We start from the raw sequence: 19,316 nt of genomic DNA, 5'->3' as shown, positions 1-19,316 counted from the left end.
TCTGTTTGAGCCACAAACCTGTCTAGCCAGTGTCATTCCAATCCTTCCACTCCACATCCAGTGACATCCTCTCCCCAACCACCCCCCCAACAACAATTCAAATTGCTAATTCCAACTGGTTTATCTTTCAATGTGCAGCCTTCTGGAGCTGGGTTCTTCCTTAGTTCAGTCTTTCGTTTGGCAGCTTCTTATTTTGCTTAAGGTTGTGAACAGGATAGGGACGTCTAGCTGGGATTTAAAGGCAGCTGGGATATGTTGCCAATCGAGTGGATGCTGAAATGTGAGCTGCCTGTGGAGAGATCTCATTAACCAGCTGAACACTTTCCAGAGCCATGGCTTGATGGCTAGCACTCTCACCTTTACTCTGGAAGGTTGTGGGTTCAAGTCCCACTTGAACACATACATGAAAGCCAGTATTTGCATGCTCAATGACAATTAGGAAGGGGTTGTACTTCCTGGCCATGCAAGTGATGACCATAAATAAAATACTGAAGGGGTGCTTTGCTATCACAGATGCCATTTTTTTTAAGACAAATGCTTAACCGTTGCCCTGTCTGCCAGATGTCATGGCACTATTTCAAAACAGAGCAGAGGAGTTATCATCTGCGTCCTGGCCAATGTTCTTTCCTTGACAAACACCATTGAAAACAGATGATTCAGCCAATACCACATTGCTGTTTTTGGGAGCTTGCTGTGCTCAAGTGGTCTAAATATTTCCTGCATTGTATTGTGACCACAATTTTTAAAAATATACTTTGTTGACTAAAACATATTTTTGGATGTCCTGCGGTAATGAAAGGTGGGATTAAAACTGCATTGTTTTTCTTTTACTGAAGTATTTTCAACACCTGAGGCTATTACCTTTTTGAAGGTTCTGGCATTTTACCAAACTCTCCGTGCAGGGTGTAGAAGTTGTCAAGAGGACATTGTCAACGCATTAAGTCTCCCAATAGCCACTGCCTACTCCCCCAATCCTCCAGTATCCCAATTTCCATCCTACTCCTCCTGACATTTGTGGATTTTCTCCACCTTGACAGGAAGGACAAAGTCCATAGATATGTCAGGCTGGAGTGGGAATGGAGGTGGATGTTGTTGCTTATTGCAGCTATATTCACTTGCTCCATGGCATGTCCCAGCAGTTCACTGGACAGGTGGCAGGCTCGCTGCCAAGTGCAGGGTGCCATGTAAAGGTCACACCAGCGCAGTTGGCTGCAAAGTCATGAGCCCGGAGAGACTGGAACTGTGAAGTGGAAATGCTCTGAGCATCTGAAGATAAAAATTGCGTATTAAAAGGGGGGTCACTGGGTTCACTGCAGCAGAAGGCAGTAAATGAGAAGCTGAAAGGTTTTTGGAGGAGCACGGTCTGGGATATGTGGATTTCATTGGCTTATCATTGTTAGAAGCATCTTTCCTGCTTCAGATGTTGGCTTTGTGTCTCCCTGGGGTGCACACTCGACTTCACCTCAATTACCTGGGTTTCATTTGATTTGATTTATTATTGTCACATACCTAGGTACAGTGAGAAGTTTTGTCACTCCTCCTTGTCTCCCTGTGAATGGTTTGACCTGTTAACCCACTTTAGCTCTGTGTAAATGAACGACTCCGATTCTGACTGCTGGTCTTTTTTATTTGCTCACAAACTGATGAGTATGTTTTATCGTTTCAAGAAATCCCGTAAACCTGGCAGTTCTTAAACTGAACGAGCAGGGACTCTTGGACAAATTGAAAAACAAATGGTGGTACGACAAGGGGGAGTGCGGCAGTGGAGGCAGTGACTCCAAGGTCAGATTCAGTGTGGAACACTAGTGGGTAAAGAATGAACATGACAGCGTAACCAGCAAACTCAACCAGACACCTGGGCTTCAGCAGTGGGAAGGAAATTGACCCCTGTCATTGTCGTCTCACGCTTGTTATTAAAACATCTACAGAGGTGCGACCATCTACACAACAGCAGTGACCTTCTCAACACTCATCCTACATGTCTGTCTCGATGTTCCTTCGTGTGATTCCATTTCAATGGTGACTGGGCGTCTAGTACCGCTTCAGGATCTTGGTTTGCAGGTGTCCATATTGCTTCAGGTTTTTGGGGAGGACGGTATGAGGCCTGGAGAGATACAGCCTGTACCAGAGATCAGGGAGAGAGGTGCGGTCCTACTCAAGGGCCGGGAGAGGGTTATTGTGGCACTCAAAAATGATGGAGGTGTTATAGTTGCAGTCATAGATGGGAGAGAGGTTGCAGTCCCACTCAGCAACAGGAGAGAGGAGAAAGTCCCTGTCAGCCACTGGGGTACGGGAACAGAGTACAGTCTGTGTCAGGAACAGGGGAGGGGCACTGGCCCAGTCATGGATAAGGGAGGGATACAGTCCCAATCGGAATTGGGCTGTTGGTGGTACAGTAGCAGCCAGGGATTGGGTTCAGTCCTAATCAGGGATGAGGGAAAGTCATAGAGTCATAGTCATAGAGATGTACAGCATGGAAACAGACCCTTCAGTTCAATACGTCCATGCCGACCAGATATCCTGAATAAATCTAGTCAGATTTGCCAGCATTTGGCCCATATCCCTCTAAACCCTTCCTATTCAAATACCCATCCAGATGCTTTTTAAATGTTGTAATTGTACCAGCCTCCGCCACTTCCTCTGGCAGTTCATTCCACACATGCACCCCCTCTGCGTGAAAATTTGTCACTTCAGTCCCTTTTAAATCTTGCTCCTCTCACCTTAAACCTATGCCTTCTAGTTTTGGACTCCCCTAGCCTGGGAAAAAAAGTCTTGTCTATTCACCCATCCACGCCCCACAGAGGTTATGCTCCAGTCATGGATGAAGGAAAGTTAGAGTCCCAGTCAGAGTTGGGCTGTTGGTGGTAGAGTCCCAATCAGAGATGGGGTCCTCAGAACTTGTACATGTTCAGATTTGATAACTGGAGTTTTCTGGTTTATCCTAATCCCTATTCTTCCACCCAGCAATGCTGTAAAGATCAAGCCTGTACTGCCTGGATTTGTCGTGATGTAGAATAAACAGATTCACCAGGAAATTCTATTTGCCCTACAGCCAGATTGGCTGATGGAAAATAAGGAGGAGATGGGGACAGCTAAAAATGTTACCTATCCACCTGGGGACCAGAACAGGTTTGCTCCAAAGAAGAGTCATATTGAACTCGAAATATGAATTCTGTTTCTCTTTCCACAGATGCTAACAAACCTAGTAAGGTTCTCCAGCATTCTCTGGGTTTGTTTCAGATATGACTGGGAACTGACTGAACAGTACCTGACCAGGACTGGCTCACTGGGAACTGACAAAGACCTGATTGGGACTTGGCTACGAGATGCCCGAACAGAGGATTGGTTAGCTAAGAGAAAACTAGAGACCAGGCATAAATGGGCCATTTTTGGGTTGGCAGGTTGCAACAAGTGGAGTGCTATAGGGATCTATGTTGTAAAATTTGCTGATTACAAAATGATTGTTCCAAAAGTAAGTAAGGACAAAGGGACACTGCAATGGACTTATATAAGGTGACTGGGCAAAATCTTAGCAGATAGTCAAACAGAATCATAAAGCTGCATACTGTTTGAATAGAGAGAGAGTAGAGAAGTCTGTGGCGTAGAGAGGTCTGGGTATCCTCGTTCTATGAATCACAAAACATCAGTATGCAGTTAAAGCAAGTAATTAGGAAGGCAAATGGAATGTTGTCAATTATTGCAAAGGGGATAGAAAATAAAAGACAGGGAATTTTACAGCAGTTGTCCAGGACCTTGGAGAGACCATATCTGGAGTTTTGTCTATTGTTTTGGTCCCTACTTAAGAAAGGACAACTTCATTAGAAGCAGTTCAGAGAAGGCTCATGTGATTGAATCCTGGGATGAAGATATTAGTTTATGAGGAAAGGTCAAAAGTTGGGTGTATGTAGAAGAATAAGAGATGAAACATTTGAGATCCTGAGGAGATTTGATAGTGTGAATGCTGAAAGGGTGTTTCCCTTTATGGAAGAGGCTAGAACTAGGAGATGCAGTTTTGAAAAAAAAAAGGATCTCCTTTAAGACAGATATGAACTGAATACTTTGTATTCTCTCTCAGAGCAGCTTGGTCTGTGGAATTATCTTTGCTAGAGAGCAGTGGAAGTGGGATCAGTGAACAGTTTAAGGCAGAGGCAGATAGATTCTGACTAACAAGGAAGTGTAAAGGTTTTGAGGCAGGCATGAAAGTGGATCTGAGGCTGCAATCATTATCAGACATGATCCCATTAAATGGCAGAGTAGGCTGAAGGGGCTGACTGGCCTACATCCTGCTTCTAATCCATATGACAGAAACCTGACCAGGAGAATGAAAAGGACGTGGCATCCCTCCCCAGATTCAGGGAAAGTCTCCAAGCTGTTCCCTTGCTTCCTGTCCAGAATTGATGATGAGTCCAGTCAGTAGGAGGTAACTAACTGTAGCCCAGCAGTTAAACACTCTCAACCCTCCTTTTTGGGGAACAACATGCAAATTTCTCATTGAAAACCTTGTTTCTGATTGATAACCTCATCTCCAAAGCCATCCAAGAGCTAAACTCAGGGGCACATTGTCAGAATTACTTGTTGGCACAGGATTACAGTTTTAAAACAGCCTTGTGATTTACATGTGACACAGCTTCGACCCAACTACATTTATTGTGAGGGGAATTGAGTGCAAGAATAGAGATGTTATGCTTCAGTTATACAGGGCATTGGTGAGAGTACTGGATATAGTACTGGTCACCATACTAATGGAAGGACGTTAATGCAGTGGAAGCAGCTCAGAGAAGGTTTACTAGACTAATAGCTGGAATGAACAGATTGCCTTATGAGGACAGGTTTAATGGGGCTAGGCCTATGTCATATGGAGTTTAGAAGAGTCAGAGGCGATTTATTTGAAACAGATAAGATCCTGAGGGGACTTGACCAAGTGGATGCTGATAGGATTTTCCTCTTGTGGGAGACTCTAGATTTAGGGGTCATTGTTTAAAAATAAGGGTCGTCTATTTAAGGGGTTGTGAATCTTTGGAATTCTGTTTCTCAAAAGGCAATGGGTACAGAATATTTAAATATTTTTAAGGGAGAGGTAGATAGATTCTTGAACACCAAGGAGATGAGAGATCATCAGGGATATGCAGGAATGTAGAGTTGAGGTTAAAGTCAGATCAGTCATGACCCTGTTGAATGGCAGAGCAGACTCGAAGGGCCGAGTGGCCTCCTCTTGTTCCTTGTTTATATGCTTGTATATAACTGTGAAAACATCAAGAGAGGACTTGACCTTGGCAGAGGGGAACAGGAGCACTCAACTATCAGCTCTTGTAGTAACTGATGTCTCAATTGTCCAACTGCTCTTGAGTTTTGTTTTCTCCACAAACTCTAAACCCTTCATTCTGTCTCAATCTGCATTGTGTGAAAGAGCAAATTGCCAACTTCCAACCCTTTCCCAGCCAAGTGGAGTGTAAGTGCTTTTACCTTAGACCCTGTCAGTTCCCAGTGTTGTTTTTCAATGTCTGTTGCATTCGTGTGGCCTGATATATCCCTCTAGCCGCCCAGCTGAGGATCCACATCTGACTTTATCTCCCAAGCTTCACCTAGGGCTGGTTGCTGCTGGTTACGCAAAGTGATAGGTGTTTGCACATCTCGCTGGGCAGAGTGTGTAAAGTGGGAGGAGCTCGGTCACCCAGCCAGATGGAGCACTGAGCACCTATCACTTGGAATTGTGAATCAGTAATGTATTTTGTCATGGATAACATAAAATAACATTGATAATGTTATTTATGTTATGTTTCACGTGAAGAAATCGAGTAAACCTTGCAGTATTGAAACTCAGTGAGCAAGGCATCTTAGACAAGCTGAAAAACAAATGGTGGTACGATAAAGGTGAATGTGGAAGCAAGGACTCCAGCAGTAAGGTTAGTCGCCGTACGTAAATGCATGTAACGCATGCTAACTGGAGGGGAACCTGCTAATAAAGCACAGAACCCACACTCACATGGGTCTGAACCAGTCAGTGTAGGAGCGAACTGGGAGAATACCTTTACAAACTCAGAGAAGAAAAATTCACACAGCCACTACCCAACACTGAGAGACAATGAATACCATCCCCCTATAGGGTCCAACACATAATTGCACACATACAGGCCTTTCTGCCAGAAGCCTAATGCTGGTCTTTATACTCCACACACAAGCCTCCTCTGCTTCAACTAACGCAGTCAACATGTACGCCTACAAAATCGAAATGCTGCAGAGGCTGGGAATCTTGGAAAAGCTCATCATTTCACCCAGAAGCAGAGATAATGACCCTTTCCAGAACTCAGAATCTTTAACACTGTCTCTCTCCCTGCCTTGCCCTGCTGAGTGTTTCCAGCTCTCTCTGGTTTCATTACACATCTTTCTTTTCCTTTTTCACTCAGGTACTAAATCTGCCTTTCCCTTAAAGACTATTCAGCTCAGCAGCTCCAAGTGGCAGCAAGTTCCACATTCTCACTGCCCTGCATAAAGATGTTTCTAGTGAACTCTCTTTTGGATTTATTACTGACTTCTGATGTTTATAATCCCCAGTTTTGGTCTCCCCCAAAAATGGAAACATCTGCACTACAATGACCATATCAAACTTTTTCACAATCTGAAAGACTAGAGAAAAGAGCCCCAACCGTTGCAATCTCTCCTGATTGTTCTGTTGAGTAACACATTTTCCTATTTACAGTGGCACTGTCACTGTTTGAGCTCCTGGAAGGGATCTGATTATATTGTGAATCACACATTATTCAATGTTTGTCCCTTACAGTGAAGCTGCTCAGTCTCCCATTGCTCCTCAATCTCTCACTTTTCTTCCTGCTCACTTGCTCATTCTTGGCTTGTCTCATTCTAATATTCAAAGTTATTTAGCTAAGCTCAGTGCTACTATCTGACATGATCTATGCACCCGTTTCTTGCAGTCTCTGTGGTTTGGAATGTCTGCATCTAAATGTGACCTTTTTATCTTTATTGTCAGTGTCAAAACCCATGCTACCAAACAGCTTTGCAGTTAGTTACAGATAATCTGCATATCTGGCCATTTCAGACTTTAACACCAGGTTAAGCTAGAGTCATGGAATCATAGAGGTATACAGCACAGAAACAGACCCTTCGGTCCAACATGTCCATGCTGACCAGAGGTTCTAAATTAGTCTTGTCCCATTTGCCAGCATTTGGCCCATATCCCTGTAAACCCTTCCTATTCATATACCTGCCCATATGCCTTTTAAATGTTATAACTCTACCAGCCACCACCATCTCCTTTGGCATCTCATTCCATACATACACCACCCTCTGCGCAGAAAAGTTTCCCCTTAAGTCCCTTTTGAATCTTTCCCCTCTCACCTTAAACCTATGCCCTCTAGTTTTGGACTCCTCTAGCCTGGGGAAAAATTCTTGACTGCTCACCCTATCCATGTCCCTCATGATTTTATCAACTTCTATAAGGCCACCCCTCAGCCTCTGACACTTCAGGGAAAACAGCCGCAGCCTAGTCAGCCATTCCCTACAGTTCAAACTGTCCAACCCTGGCAACATCTTTCATAAGAAGGTTTAGTCTTCCATTAAAGTCTTCAGTACTATCTCTCTCTGTGCTCTCTGAGTGGATTGTTGATCACTTATCTCTCTCTTCCTTCCTCTCTCTGCCTTTTTCTCTCCACATTGTCCCACTGTCCTAGCCATCAGAGATAGCCTGTTTCAGGTGGCAACATTCTGGTGATTCTGATCTGGAAATCCCTTCTCAGCCTTCAGAACGCAGCTAATACACCTTCAGCTCAGAAGCAGTCGACTCCAGAGCCTCGATCCTCTGACACAGTCTAAATACCTCTGATATACCTGTGGTTGGTCACCAGTGTGTCATTCTCACCACCTCAAAGAGGATGTTGCCCTGTCATCTCTCACTGTCTAAGCTAGAATTGTAGAGTTAGCGTGAACTGTCACAAGATTCAAAGGGCTGTTCACTTCCAAGAAGTCTGTAAAAATGATACCCGCCTGGTTGCACCTCGTCTTTTCTCTCACTGCTTGATTTAAAGGTCCACCAACCCCAAGTGCAAAAGGTAATCAGAGGCCAATTAGGAAGAATTGTGCTCCCAGAGGGTCCAAAACTTTAAGAAAGGGGAAAGGCATAAACTGGACAATATGTGTCTACCTGCTAAGCTTGGACCCTCAGCGGTACTGCATGGTGGGTGGTTGTTCACCTTTTGTTCCACTGTTGAGTTTTCACAAATCCTAGGGCTCAGAGCCACCCATAATCCTGAATCTCCACAGACATATTGAAGAGCCAACACATTGTCAGTGTGAGATACCCGATTTGATCACAACTTTTTTTAAAATTGTAATTAATTTGGTAGGAGGTATAGTGTTCATAAAGTCTCTGGTTAGGATTTAATGTGTGTCCCTTGGTTAAGTGGCCCGTTCAGGCTGATCTTTAAAGCTCACTTGGACCTCTGCACCCCAGGCACCTTCTACAGGTGTCCAGATAACAGATCAAAAACATGCAAATTAATTGTTGTTAATAATTAAATGAAACAAGCATTTGTACTTTTAACACAATCATCAGTTCAGAAACACAGATTATGTGAGTGTCTGAGCGACTGAGCTATTTTACTGTCTAAAATATTTTACCCATCAAGTTGATGTTAGTCGATGCTTTGTGCAATTTCAGCAATCTTGTCTTCACTTTCAGCGACAGAAGCACAGTTTGTTTGCATTCATTGATTGTTTTTTTTCTATGCTATGAATTGATCGATCATTTATTTTACAAACTGTGTAGTGGCCTTTGCAGCCCCTGCACTCAATGCCCCCACTCTCACCGTTCCAAGTCTACCATATCCAACTCCTAAAAACCTTCACATTTAAAGCGCTGTGGTTCTCCCACACTCAGACCCCAGCAGTTCCCCATATGCATCCCCCTCCAGTCTACATCCTCAGTACAAAATGATACTTGGTGGGAATATTTGTGTCAAATTTCCCCAGAATTTCAGAATATGCTCATAGTAGTATTAGTGAGACCAGTGGCCTTCAGAAAGCAAGTTAGTGAATGATATTTGAGTGTGCTGAATTTGTCTCATTGATTAACTGTGCAGAGTTGGTTTGAGCTTGGCTTTCTGCCATCATATAAAACAGGTCAACCTGTTTGACTTCTCTTTCCAGTTTTATTGCCATTTCCTGCACCAACCACCCCCCCTACAGCAGGCTCACTGTCACCTGGTTCACATTGTGACTCAAAGCCAAGTTCAACACATGACTCAATTTATGATCCTCTTCCAAGTCTGTAATGAATTTGTCCTGAGTAGATTTGTCCTTTCCTTCATTCAGGACAAGACGAGTGCGCTGAGTCTGAGCAACGTAGCAGGAGTTTTCTACATCCTGATTGGTGGACTTGGATTGGCAATGCTCGTGGCGCTAGTGGAGTTTTGTTACAAGTCAAGAACCGAAGCAGCACGAATGAAGGTGACCAATCACTGGCGGGCTTTTTACGTAACACCTTGACACATTTTGGGGGCTGGTACAAACCTATCAAGGTTGCAATGTGTTTGGGATAGAAAGCAAATTAAGGGAAAGAAATTAGCTAGTGTTATTCAAGTGAGGAAGTGCAGTAGAATGAAGAAGCATGAATGTACTGCAAGGGGTGGAGGAGAGTGTCAGATTAAAGACTACGGTACTAATCAATCACTTGTCAGAAATGGATTAGCCCCATGGGTTTATTTAAAAGTATAAAACACATTGGTAACTACTCCTGGAGCCCTCCAAAAGTTTCAATTTAAATTAGAGACTTCAAAAAATTCCAATGAAACTATGTCTAACTCTTGAGTAGCTATTAAACTGACCCCATGCTTAACCAAAGCACCCTAACTACAGCTCGCATAAAGGCAAACACAGCAGATGCTGTAAATCTGTAACAAACACAGTGAATGCTGGACAAACTTAGAATCTGTAGAGAGAGAAACTGAGTTAGTGTTTTGAGTCCGGTGTCACTGTTTCTGAGAACCCTTCCCTTAAATTGCCTGCACCCCCACACCTGACTTGACATATCCCAGGAAGTAGCCACTCCACTCCAGGGTAACCCCTGTCACCACACCACACATCCCAACGCTCCCCCCCCCCCGCGCCCACTCAAATGAGCCATCACCTCTTTACCCACTCTGGACTCTCCCTTCATCCACTCTATCCCAACACCCCTTACCCTGCTGCAAAAGTAGACTCCCCTAGCCCCACTTTGGATCTGACCACCCCTGTGCACCCAAGACCTGACCACCCATTCACCCACTCCAGATCTGACCTGGCGCCAACCTTCCCCCACTCTGGAACCAACCACCCCTTCACCAACCCCAGTACAAACAGATGTGTCGAGGGTTCACGAAGTAGGGAGAGGTGCTGAGGAGGAAATAAATTAAGTAGGAGATAGGATGGAGTGTTAGATGGGGGGCCAGGGGTTGAGACAAAGTGGGATGAAGGCTGTGACCGGGTGGAAGGATGATCAGGGGGAGAAATAGGAAAACGGTGGTGGGTTGGAGGGTGTTCAAGGCAAGGAATAGGAGCACAGGAGTCAAAGTGCGTGAATGGAGAACAGAGTGGGTGTGGATGTGAAATTTGGGACAATCAATATGGGCATGGATGGATATTGGGCAGAGGGGGAATCAGAATGAGGAAGTATGTCATTTACTGCCATATTGTCCCTGCCAGCTTTCCAGGATTAATATTGGAGCATCCATCAGGTTTCTCATTTCTAATATCAAGGCTTATGCCCTGTCATCTGGAACTCTGTGCCTGGCATTAGACCCTTCTTCATGAAATAAAATACCCCGACCAGCTGTAACTGGGTTCAAAACTGACCCAATCTCTGCCCCCAATAATAGATTGGAATTTGCCCACCAATCAGGAGCCCCAAAGCCAACTGATGTGGAAATGGAACCAACAAACTCACTGATTCAAAGCTTGCTGATAAAAGCTGTTTCCATGGCAACGCAGATGGACCTAAGCTCCTCATTCAGGCTGTGCATTGGATACGATGCAGGGTGTAAGAGATGAAGCATAGGTCTAGGCGCACGGCCTAAGCTCACAGGTGGCCATTTCCCCAGAAAAAAAAGGTTCTATTCACTGTGAGTTTACTAAATATAATCTTCATAAAAGCTTCAGTAAAGGATAAATTACAGTGAACATGCTCCATGTACGCGGGGAGCTCAATGACAATTAGTAGGACTCTATCACATCATGGGGAGCAGTATTCTCAGGAGCCCAGAGTTCATCTGGTTCTGATTCTGTGCGTTTGATTTATAATTGATCCTCGTTTACCAGACAGCTGTCTCCTTCTATCACAAAAAGTACCTAATCTTCTCCCTGGGCACTCATTCCAATTACCTCTAATTATATTTCCCTAGGTTTCATTAAATCTGATTTTAATCTGTCTGACGCATGGGTGAATGGAGCTGTGTTTCTCATACGAAAGCATTCCAGATAGTGTGGTGAAAAATCATGTTCACTACTTGTGGCTTGTGTTTCTGTTTTTACTAAACAGGAATTCAATCAGTTCTTCCAGTAGTCTCTGTTCTTTGTGAGCCATGTTCTCTCTGGGTTAATGGTCTATTCACCAGAAAGTGACTCCACATTAAAGAAACAAACTCATTGTCTTCAGGAGTCAAACCCCTCCTTATCCCCCAATACACAGAAACCCAGCCAGATATTACTCAATCCCCACTTTGATATTCTGCCTTTCTGCCAGCTTCATAGAATCCCTACAGTGTGAAAACAGGCCCTTCGGCCCAACAAGTCCACACCGACCCTCAGAGCAACCCACCCAGACCCATCCCCCTTTAACCCCTCCTAATCTAGGCATCCCTTGAACACTACGGGCAATTTAGCATAGCCAATCCACCTAACCTGCACATCATTGGACTGTGGGAGGAAACCGGAGCACCTGGAGGAAACCCACACAGACACGGGGAGAATGTGCAAACTCCACACAGACAGTCACCCAAGGGTGGAATTGAACCCGGGTCCCTGGCGCTGTGAGGCAGTAGTGCTCACCACTGAGCCACCGTGCCGCTTCTTTTCCATTTCCAAGTTTTATTGAGTCCTGAGACCTGGGAGATTCCTGTTGTGGGCATGTTGGAGTCAAAATATTGCAGAGGTTTGACTTCAGATGTCAGTACAGTGTAGGATTGTGTAAATAGTGTGCTGAATGGATTAAAAGATTTTGAGAAGTGGGGGGGGAAATGAGGTGCAAAGGGTTAACGTAAAACATGTAGTAGAATAGTCTACTTCACCAGTGATTAAGATCACATGACAAATGACAACCAGAACTGCTGGGAGATGGTTCTAGATAGTTTCTAATCAACCTGTTCAGAGATGTTATTACACACTTCTGGAGCAGGTGGGCCTTGAATACAGGATTTATGGTCCAGAGGAGGGACATTATAACTGTATGTAGAAGCCTTGTGCAATGTAGAGTCATAGAGATGTACACCATGAAAACAGATCCTTCTCATATATAAGATAACAAGGTGTAGAGCTGGATGAACAGAGCAGGCCAAGCAGCATCAGAGGAGCAGGAAGGCTGACGTTTCGGGCCTAGACCCTTCTTCAGAAATGGGGGAGGGGAAGGGGGTTCTGAAATAAATAGGGAGAGAGGGGGAGGCGGATAGAAGATGGATACTGGAGAAGATAGGTGGAGAGGAGACAGACAGGTCAAAGAGGCGGGGATGGAGCCAGTAAACATGAATGTAGGTGGGGAGTTAGTGAGGAGATAGGTCAGTCCAGGGAGGACGGACAGGTCAAGGGGGCGGGACGAGGTTAGTAGGTAGGAGATGGGGGTGGGGCTTGAGGTGGGAGGAGGGGATAGGTGGGAGGAAGGACAGGTTAGGGAGGCGGGGACGAGCTGGGCTGGTTTTGGGATGCGGTAGGGGAAGGGGAGATTTTGAAGCTTGTGAAGTCCAGATTGATACCATTGGGCTACAGGGTTCCCAAGTGGAATATAAATTGCTGTTCCTGCAACCTTCGGGTGGCATCGTTGTGGCACTGCAGGAGGCCCAGGATGGACATGTCATCTGAGGAATGGGAGGGGGAGTTGAAATGGTTCGTGACTGGGAGGTGCAGATGTTTAGTACGAACCAAGCGTAGGTGTTCTGCAAAGCCGTCCCCAAGCCTCTGCTTGGTTTCCCCGATGTAGAGGAGGCCACAATGGGAACTGCTACACCTCCCCCCTCACCCCAATCCCAGGCCCCAAGAAGACTTTCCACATCCAGCAGATGTTCACCTGCTAATGTGGTATACTGTATCCACTGTTCCCGCTGTGGAGGCGGTGGGATCCACAACCTCAACTCACAATTCTACTCAGCTTTATTGGACACTAAAAACCGTAAGTACAGTAAACTTACTTGTGCCTACCACCTAAAACGGGCTTCCTCCACCTCCCAAATCCCCAACCCCACCCAGGACCTTCCCCACAATGTGCCCGCCGCCATCGGCCTTGTGGCCACTGTCGGAGCACCCACGGATGACGTCACATCCTCCGCCGCCGGATACACCACTTCCGGGACAGCGAATGCCATCGACACCGCTGCTGATGCCACCGCCTCCATTTCCGAGGCCAACACCATAGACACTGAGGACGCACATACCGTCACCACTGCTGCTGCCGCCTTTCCCGCTCCTCCCACTGCCCACGCCTACCCTGCTCTGCCCACCGCCGACACAACTCCGCCCACCGCCAACGCTGATGCAACTCCGCCCACAGCAAACGCCGCACTGCCCACCACTGACGCCAACGTCGCTCCACCCACCGCCTCCACAGCCAGCAGCTCCAGAGGAGACAATAGCACCCAGCCCTGCCGGGTCTTCACCATCCCCCAAAATTCCCCCTTACTGAGGACGAACGGTCAGTGCTCAGTAAAGGGCTCACCTTTGTCCCCCTCCACCCACACATCAACAAATACCGCTCACGTTTGGACATTGAGCAGTTTTTCCACCGCCTCCGCCTCCGCACTTCTTCAACCGTGAGCCGAACCCTCCCTCTACTGACCCCTTCTCCCGCCTGCAATACACCCCCTCCTCCTGGACACCACCCCAAGGCCTCCTACCCTCCCTCAACCTCTTCATCTCCAACTGCTGTCGTGACATCAATCGCCTCAACCTCTCCACCCCTCTCACCCACTCCAACCTCTCCCCTGCAGAACGTGCAGCCCTCCGCTCCAATCCCAACCTCACCATAAAACCCACGGACAAGGGAGGCGCAGTTGTGCTATGGCGCACTGACCTCTACATCGCCGAGGCCAGGCGCCAACTCTCCGACACTTCCTCCTACCGCCCCGTTGATCATGACCCCAGCCCCGACCACCAAACCATCATCTCCCAAACCATCCACAACCTCATCACCTCAGGTGACCTCCCACCCACAGCCTCCAACCTCATCATTCCCCAACCCCACACCACCCTCTTCTATCTCCTTCCCAAAATCCACAAACCTGACTGCCCTGGTTAACCCATTGTCTCCGCCTGCTCCTGCCCCACCGAACTTATCTCCACCTATCTCAACTCCATTTTCTCCCCTTTGGTCCAGTAACTCCCTACCTACGTCCGTGACACTACCCACGCCCTCGACCTCCTCCAAAACTTCCACTTCCCTGGTCCCCAACACCTCATCTTTACCATGGACGTCCAGTCCCTGTACACCTGCATTCCCGCATACAGATGGCCTAAAGGCCCTCCGCTTCTTCCTGTCCTGCAGGCCCGACCAGTCCCCCTCCACTGACACCCTCATCCACTTAGCCGAACTCGTCCTCACCCTCAACAACTTCTCTTTCAAGTCCTCCCACTTCGTACAGACAAAGGGGGTGGCCATGGGTACCCGCATGGGCCCAAGCTATGCCTGCCTCTTTGTAGGTTATGTGGAACAATCCCTCTTCCGTACCTACACTGGCCCTAAACCCCACCTCTTCCTCCGTTACATTGATGACTGTATCGGCGCCGCCTCGTGCTCCCACGAGGAGCTCAAACAGTTCATCCACTTCACCAACACCTTCCACCCCAACCTTAACTTCACCTGGACCATCTCTAATACCTCTCTCTCCTCCCTGGACCTCTCTGTCTCCATCTCTGGCAACCACCTAGAAACCGATATCCATTTCAAGCTCACCGACTCCCACAGCTACCTAGAATACACCTCCTCCCACCCACCTTCCTGCAAAAATGCCATCCCCTATTCCTAATTCCTTCGCCTCCGCCGCATTTGCTCCCAGGATGAGGCATTCCACTCCCGTACATCTCAGATGTCCTCGTTTATCAAGGACCGCAGCTACCCCCCTCAGTGGTTGAGAACGCCCTCGACCGTGTCTCCCACATTTCCCGCAACTCATCCCTCACACCCCCTCCCCGCAATAACAACCAAAACAGGATCCCCCTCCTCCCCATGTACCATCCCACCAACCTCCAGATCCAACGCATCATCCCCCAACACTTCTGCCATCTTCAATCCGACCCCACCACCAAAGACATTTTTCCCTCCAGACCTCCCCCTTACTGAGGACGAACGATCAGTCCTCAGTAAAGGGCTCACCTTTGTCCCCCTCCACCCACACATCAACGAATACTGGTCACGTTTGGACATTGAGCAGTTTTTCCGCCGCTCCACTTGTCCGCTCCACACTCCCCTCCAGCCCCACCACACCCGGCACTTTTCCCTGCAACCGCAGGAAGTGCTACACCTGCCCCTACACCTCCCCCCTCACCCCCATCCCAGGCCCCAAGAAGACTTTCCACATCAAGCAGATGTTCACCTGCACATCTGCTAATGTGCTATACTGCATCCGCTGTTCCCGTTGTGGCCTCCTCTACATCGGGGAAACCAAGCGGGGGATTGGTGACCGCTTTGCAGAACACCTACGCTTAGTTCGCAATAAACAACTGCACCTCCCAGTCGCGAGCCATTTCAACTCCCCCTCCTATTCCTCAGACGACATGTCCATCCTGGGCCTCCTGCAGTGCCACAACAATGCCACCCGAAAGTTGCAGGAACAGCAACTTATATTCCGCTTGGGAACCCTGCAGCCCAATGGTATCAATGTGGACTTCACAAGCTTCAAAATCTCCCCTCCCCCTACCGCATCCCAAAGCCAGCCCAGCTCGTCCCCGCCTCCCTAACCTGTCCTTCCTCCCACCTATCCCCTCCCCCCACTCAAGCCCCACCCCCATCTCCTACCTACTAACCTCATCCCGCCCCCTTGACCTGTCCGTCCTCCCTGGACTGACCTATCTCCTCACTAACTCCCCACCTACACTCACGTTTACTGGCTCCATCCCCGCCTCTTTGACCCGTCTGTCTCCTCTCCACCTATCTTCTCCTCTCTCCATCTTCTATCCGCCTCCCCCTCTCTCCCTATTTATTTCAGAACCCCCTTCCCCTCCCCCATTTCTGAAGAAGGGTCTAGGTCCGAAACATCAGCCTTCCTGCTCCTCTGATGCTGCTTGGCCTGCTCTGTTCATCCAGCTCTACACCTTGTTATCTCAGATTCTCCAGCATCTGCAGTTCCTACTATCTCTGAAACAATTTTAACCCCTTCTCATATATAGTTAGAAGATGATGGTCAATCAGAAGTAATGTTTGCCTTCAGCCTAGCCTCCTGCAATCTCCATCAACCCTAATCCTGTATATATTGTGATACAAGAATTGCAGATGGCAAAAATAGACAAAAGCATTTTATGAACACAAACAAAGTTGCTGGAAAAGCTCAGCAGGTCTGGCAGCCTCTGATGCTTCACAAAATAAAAACCAAAGGAACTGCAGATGCTGTAAATCAGGAATATAAACAAAGTTGCTGGTAAAGCTCAGCCGGTCTGGCAGCATCTGTGAAGGAGAAAACAGAGTTTACGTTTCGGGTCTGGTCACCCTTCCTCAGAACTTCTCTGATGCTTCACAGATGCTGCCAGACCGGCTGAGCTTTTCCAGCAACTTTGTTTTTGTTCCTGATTTACAGCATCCGCAGTTTTTTTGGTTTTTAAAAGCATTTTATGGTTCAGTTGGATGTTTTACCTTTACATCAACCTAATGGTACTCATACAGTGTTCATATCCTCATGGTAATCTTGAATTCCTAGCTATTGATTCCATTATCTTATCCAGTATGTGCTCTCTTCTCCTTAGCAGCTTTCGATAAGTGAAGCGATGAGGGCCACGGAGAGGGTCCCAGCACAGGGAGGCACTGGTGAGAACGGGCGGATTGTAACCCACGATTACAGCAAGTCCATGCAAACCTTACCCCGTATGAGCCACACAAGTGGAATGAGTCTGGGTGCCACTGGGATCTCATAACCTCAGAAAGTGACACAAGCAAACCCAGGAATGGCTCAGCGAACTGAACAAACAAGTTATGGGGACTTTTTAATAACAATCTTCATTTAAGGAAACTAACAAAAAAAATTGTTGCAAAATATTGTAAAGCTGCAATAATTGGGAGGAGGACTCTGAGAGTAAGATCTGTATCAAACTATTCCGTGTGGGAACAGAACTGTGTCTGTTCATCTTCGGTGGACCATTTGTTTCTAGTTGGTGTTTAGTATTTCTGACAGGAATCACAATCTTGCGTTAACTGCTGTGAATGACTGAGTTAGTCACAGAGAAGCTCGGTCCAACCGACCACTAATCTGCTTCCAATACAACCTCCAACTCTCACAGAATTCATCAATACTCCAGCTGCATTCGCTCCAGTTATAGAATATTCAATACAGGGAAACAAAGGATAGGGAACTAATGAATAAACACAAATAAATCAGGATAAAATGCTGGAGAACAGAAATGGGGAAACGAGGGGAGGAATGTAGAAAAATGAAGAGAGGAAATGTTGGAGCTGGGAGGGAGGGATGTTAGTGATATTGTGTGGATCGAGGTCTTGCTTTAACTCAAGGTAACAGATAATTACAAAATGTCAAGAAAATGAGTGTCCTGCCTTTGAAATATTAAACACAGCTTCTTAAGGTCATTGTTTACTTCAAGCAATTTTGCTGAATATTATTTCAAGTCACCTTAAAGAGACAAAAAGTGTTAAGTTTTTAACAACATTGCCTAATGAAGCAGTATTTCTGTCTCTGTGTAGGATTCCCCTGTTAGCTAGTTGCTATTTGCTGTTACATGCTTTGGACTGTGCATCTGCTTTTACAGCTTGTCATTGGTGGTGATGTTTCTGTGTTTCTAGAGGCTCATTTAATAGTTACCCATCTGTTGTTAGCAGGCACAGGACCGAGAGATGGACAACAGTCTAAAAACAGATGTCATTCAAAACACTCTATGGTCCCGGTTGCACTTTGGAGTGGTTTAAAACAGTTTTATATAATTGTTTGTACAAGAACATTAAACTAAATATACATTAGAAATGCCTCTTTTGATCTCTGCAAACTGGAACAAATGCTTCATCTGACAGGGTAAAGAAATGGTAAGACAGTGATGTGTGTGAGCTTACCAGTTATGTCTCACATATATTTATGCTATATTAATATTTTTATGTATATATGACCAACTTTATGTATATATGACCTGCTTTATTCATGGCTTTCTGTTGACCTTAAAGATTTCCCAATCCTCCACTTTCCCACCAATCTTTGTCACTTTGTATGAATTAGCTTTCAATTTGATACCCTCCCTTATTTCCTTAGTTATCCATGTCTGATTATCCCTTTTCCCACAGTCCTTCCTTTTCACTTATGTATACTTTTGCTGAACACGATGGAAAATCACTTTGAAAGTCCTCCACTGTTCCTCAATTGTCCCACTACATAGTCATTGATCGCATTCTTCCTCAGCAAATTCCACCATCATCCCACTTAGGTCTTTGTTTAAGCACAAGACACCAGTGTTGGATTTTACCTTCTCACCCTCCATCTGTATTTTAAATTCAACCATGCTGTGATCACTCCTTCTGAGAGGATCCCTAGCTATGAGACCATTCATTATTCCTGTCTCTTTGCACAGGACCAGATGTAGGATACCTTGTTCCCTTCTAAGTCCCATTACATGCTGTTTGGGGAAACTATTGCAGATATATTCTATGAACTCCTCCTGGCTGCCTTGACCAACTTGCCTTGACCAACCAATGTGTGGATTAAAATCCCTCATGATAATTGCTGTACCATTTTTACATGCACTAGTTGTATCTTTGTTTTTTGCCCACTCTGCCGTGATGTTGTTATTTGTTGGCCTATAGACTATGCCTACCAGCGATTTTTTTTGTCTCTTACCATAACCCTTTTCTGTATAGAACGCATATATTGGCACCCTTGCCAACTGTCTTTCAAGTCTTTGAACTTGAAACCTTCAGACTATAA

At 46.2% G+C, this 19,316-nt stretch overlaps 1 protein-coding gene across 2 annotated transcripts in view; it reads left to right on the top strand.

The window, feature by feature from the left end:
• gria1a (glutamate receptor, ionotropic, AMPA 1a) overlaps positions 1-17,318 on the top strand; it is a 194,456-nt gene extending 177,138 nt beyond the window's left edge. Inside the window, exons 14-16 of one of the 2 annotated variants that reach the window (XM_048603593.1) lie at positions 1,668-1,782; positions 9,325-9,459; positions 17,146-17,318. In XM_048603593.1, the coding sequence (XP_048459550.1) occupies positions 1,668-1,782; positions 9,325-9,459; positions 17,146-17,310 (415 nt within the window). In that variant the 3' untranslated portion in view covers positions 17,311-17,318. Of the gene's footprint in view, positions 1-1,667; positions 1,783-9,324; positions 9,460-17,142 lie in introns of both variants that reach the window. The other variant, XM_048603591.1, reaches the window with a different exon arrangement.
• The last annotated feature ends 1,998 nt before the right edge of the window (positions 17,319-19,316 follow it).

This window comes from Rhincodon typus, chromosome 12 (genome assembly GCF_021869965.1).
Source record: "Rhincodon typus isolate 14 chromosome 12, sRhiTyp1.1, whole genome shotgun sequence".
Taxonomy (NCBI): domain Eukaryota; kingdom Metazoa; phylum Chordata; class Chondrichthyes; order Orectolobiformes; family Rhincodontidae; genus Rhincodon; species Rhincodon typus.
Note: the sequence above shows the minus strand (reverse complement) of the source record. Positions and strands in the feature narration are given on the sequence as shown.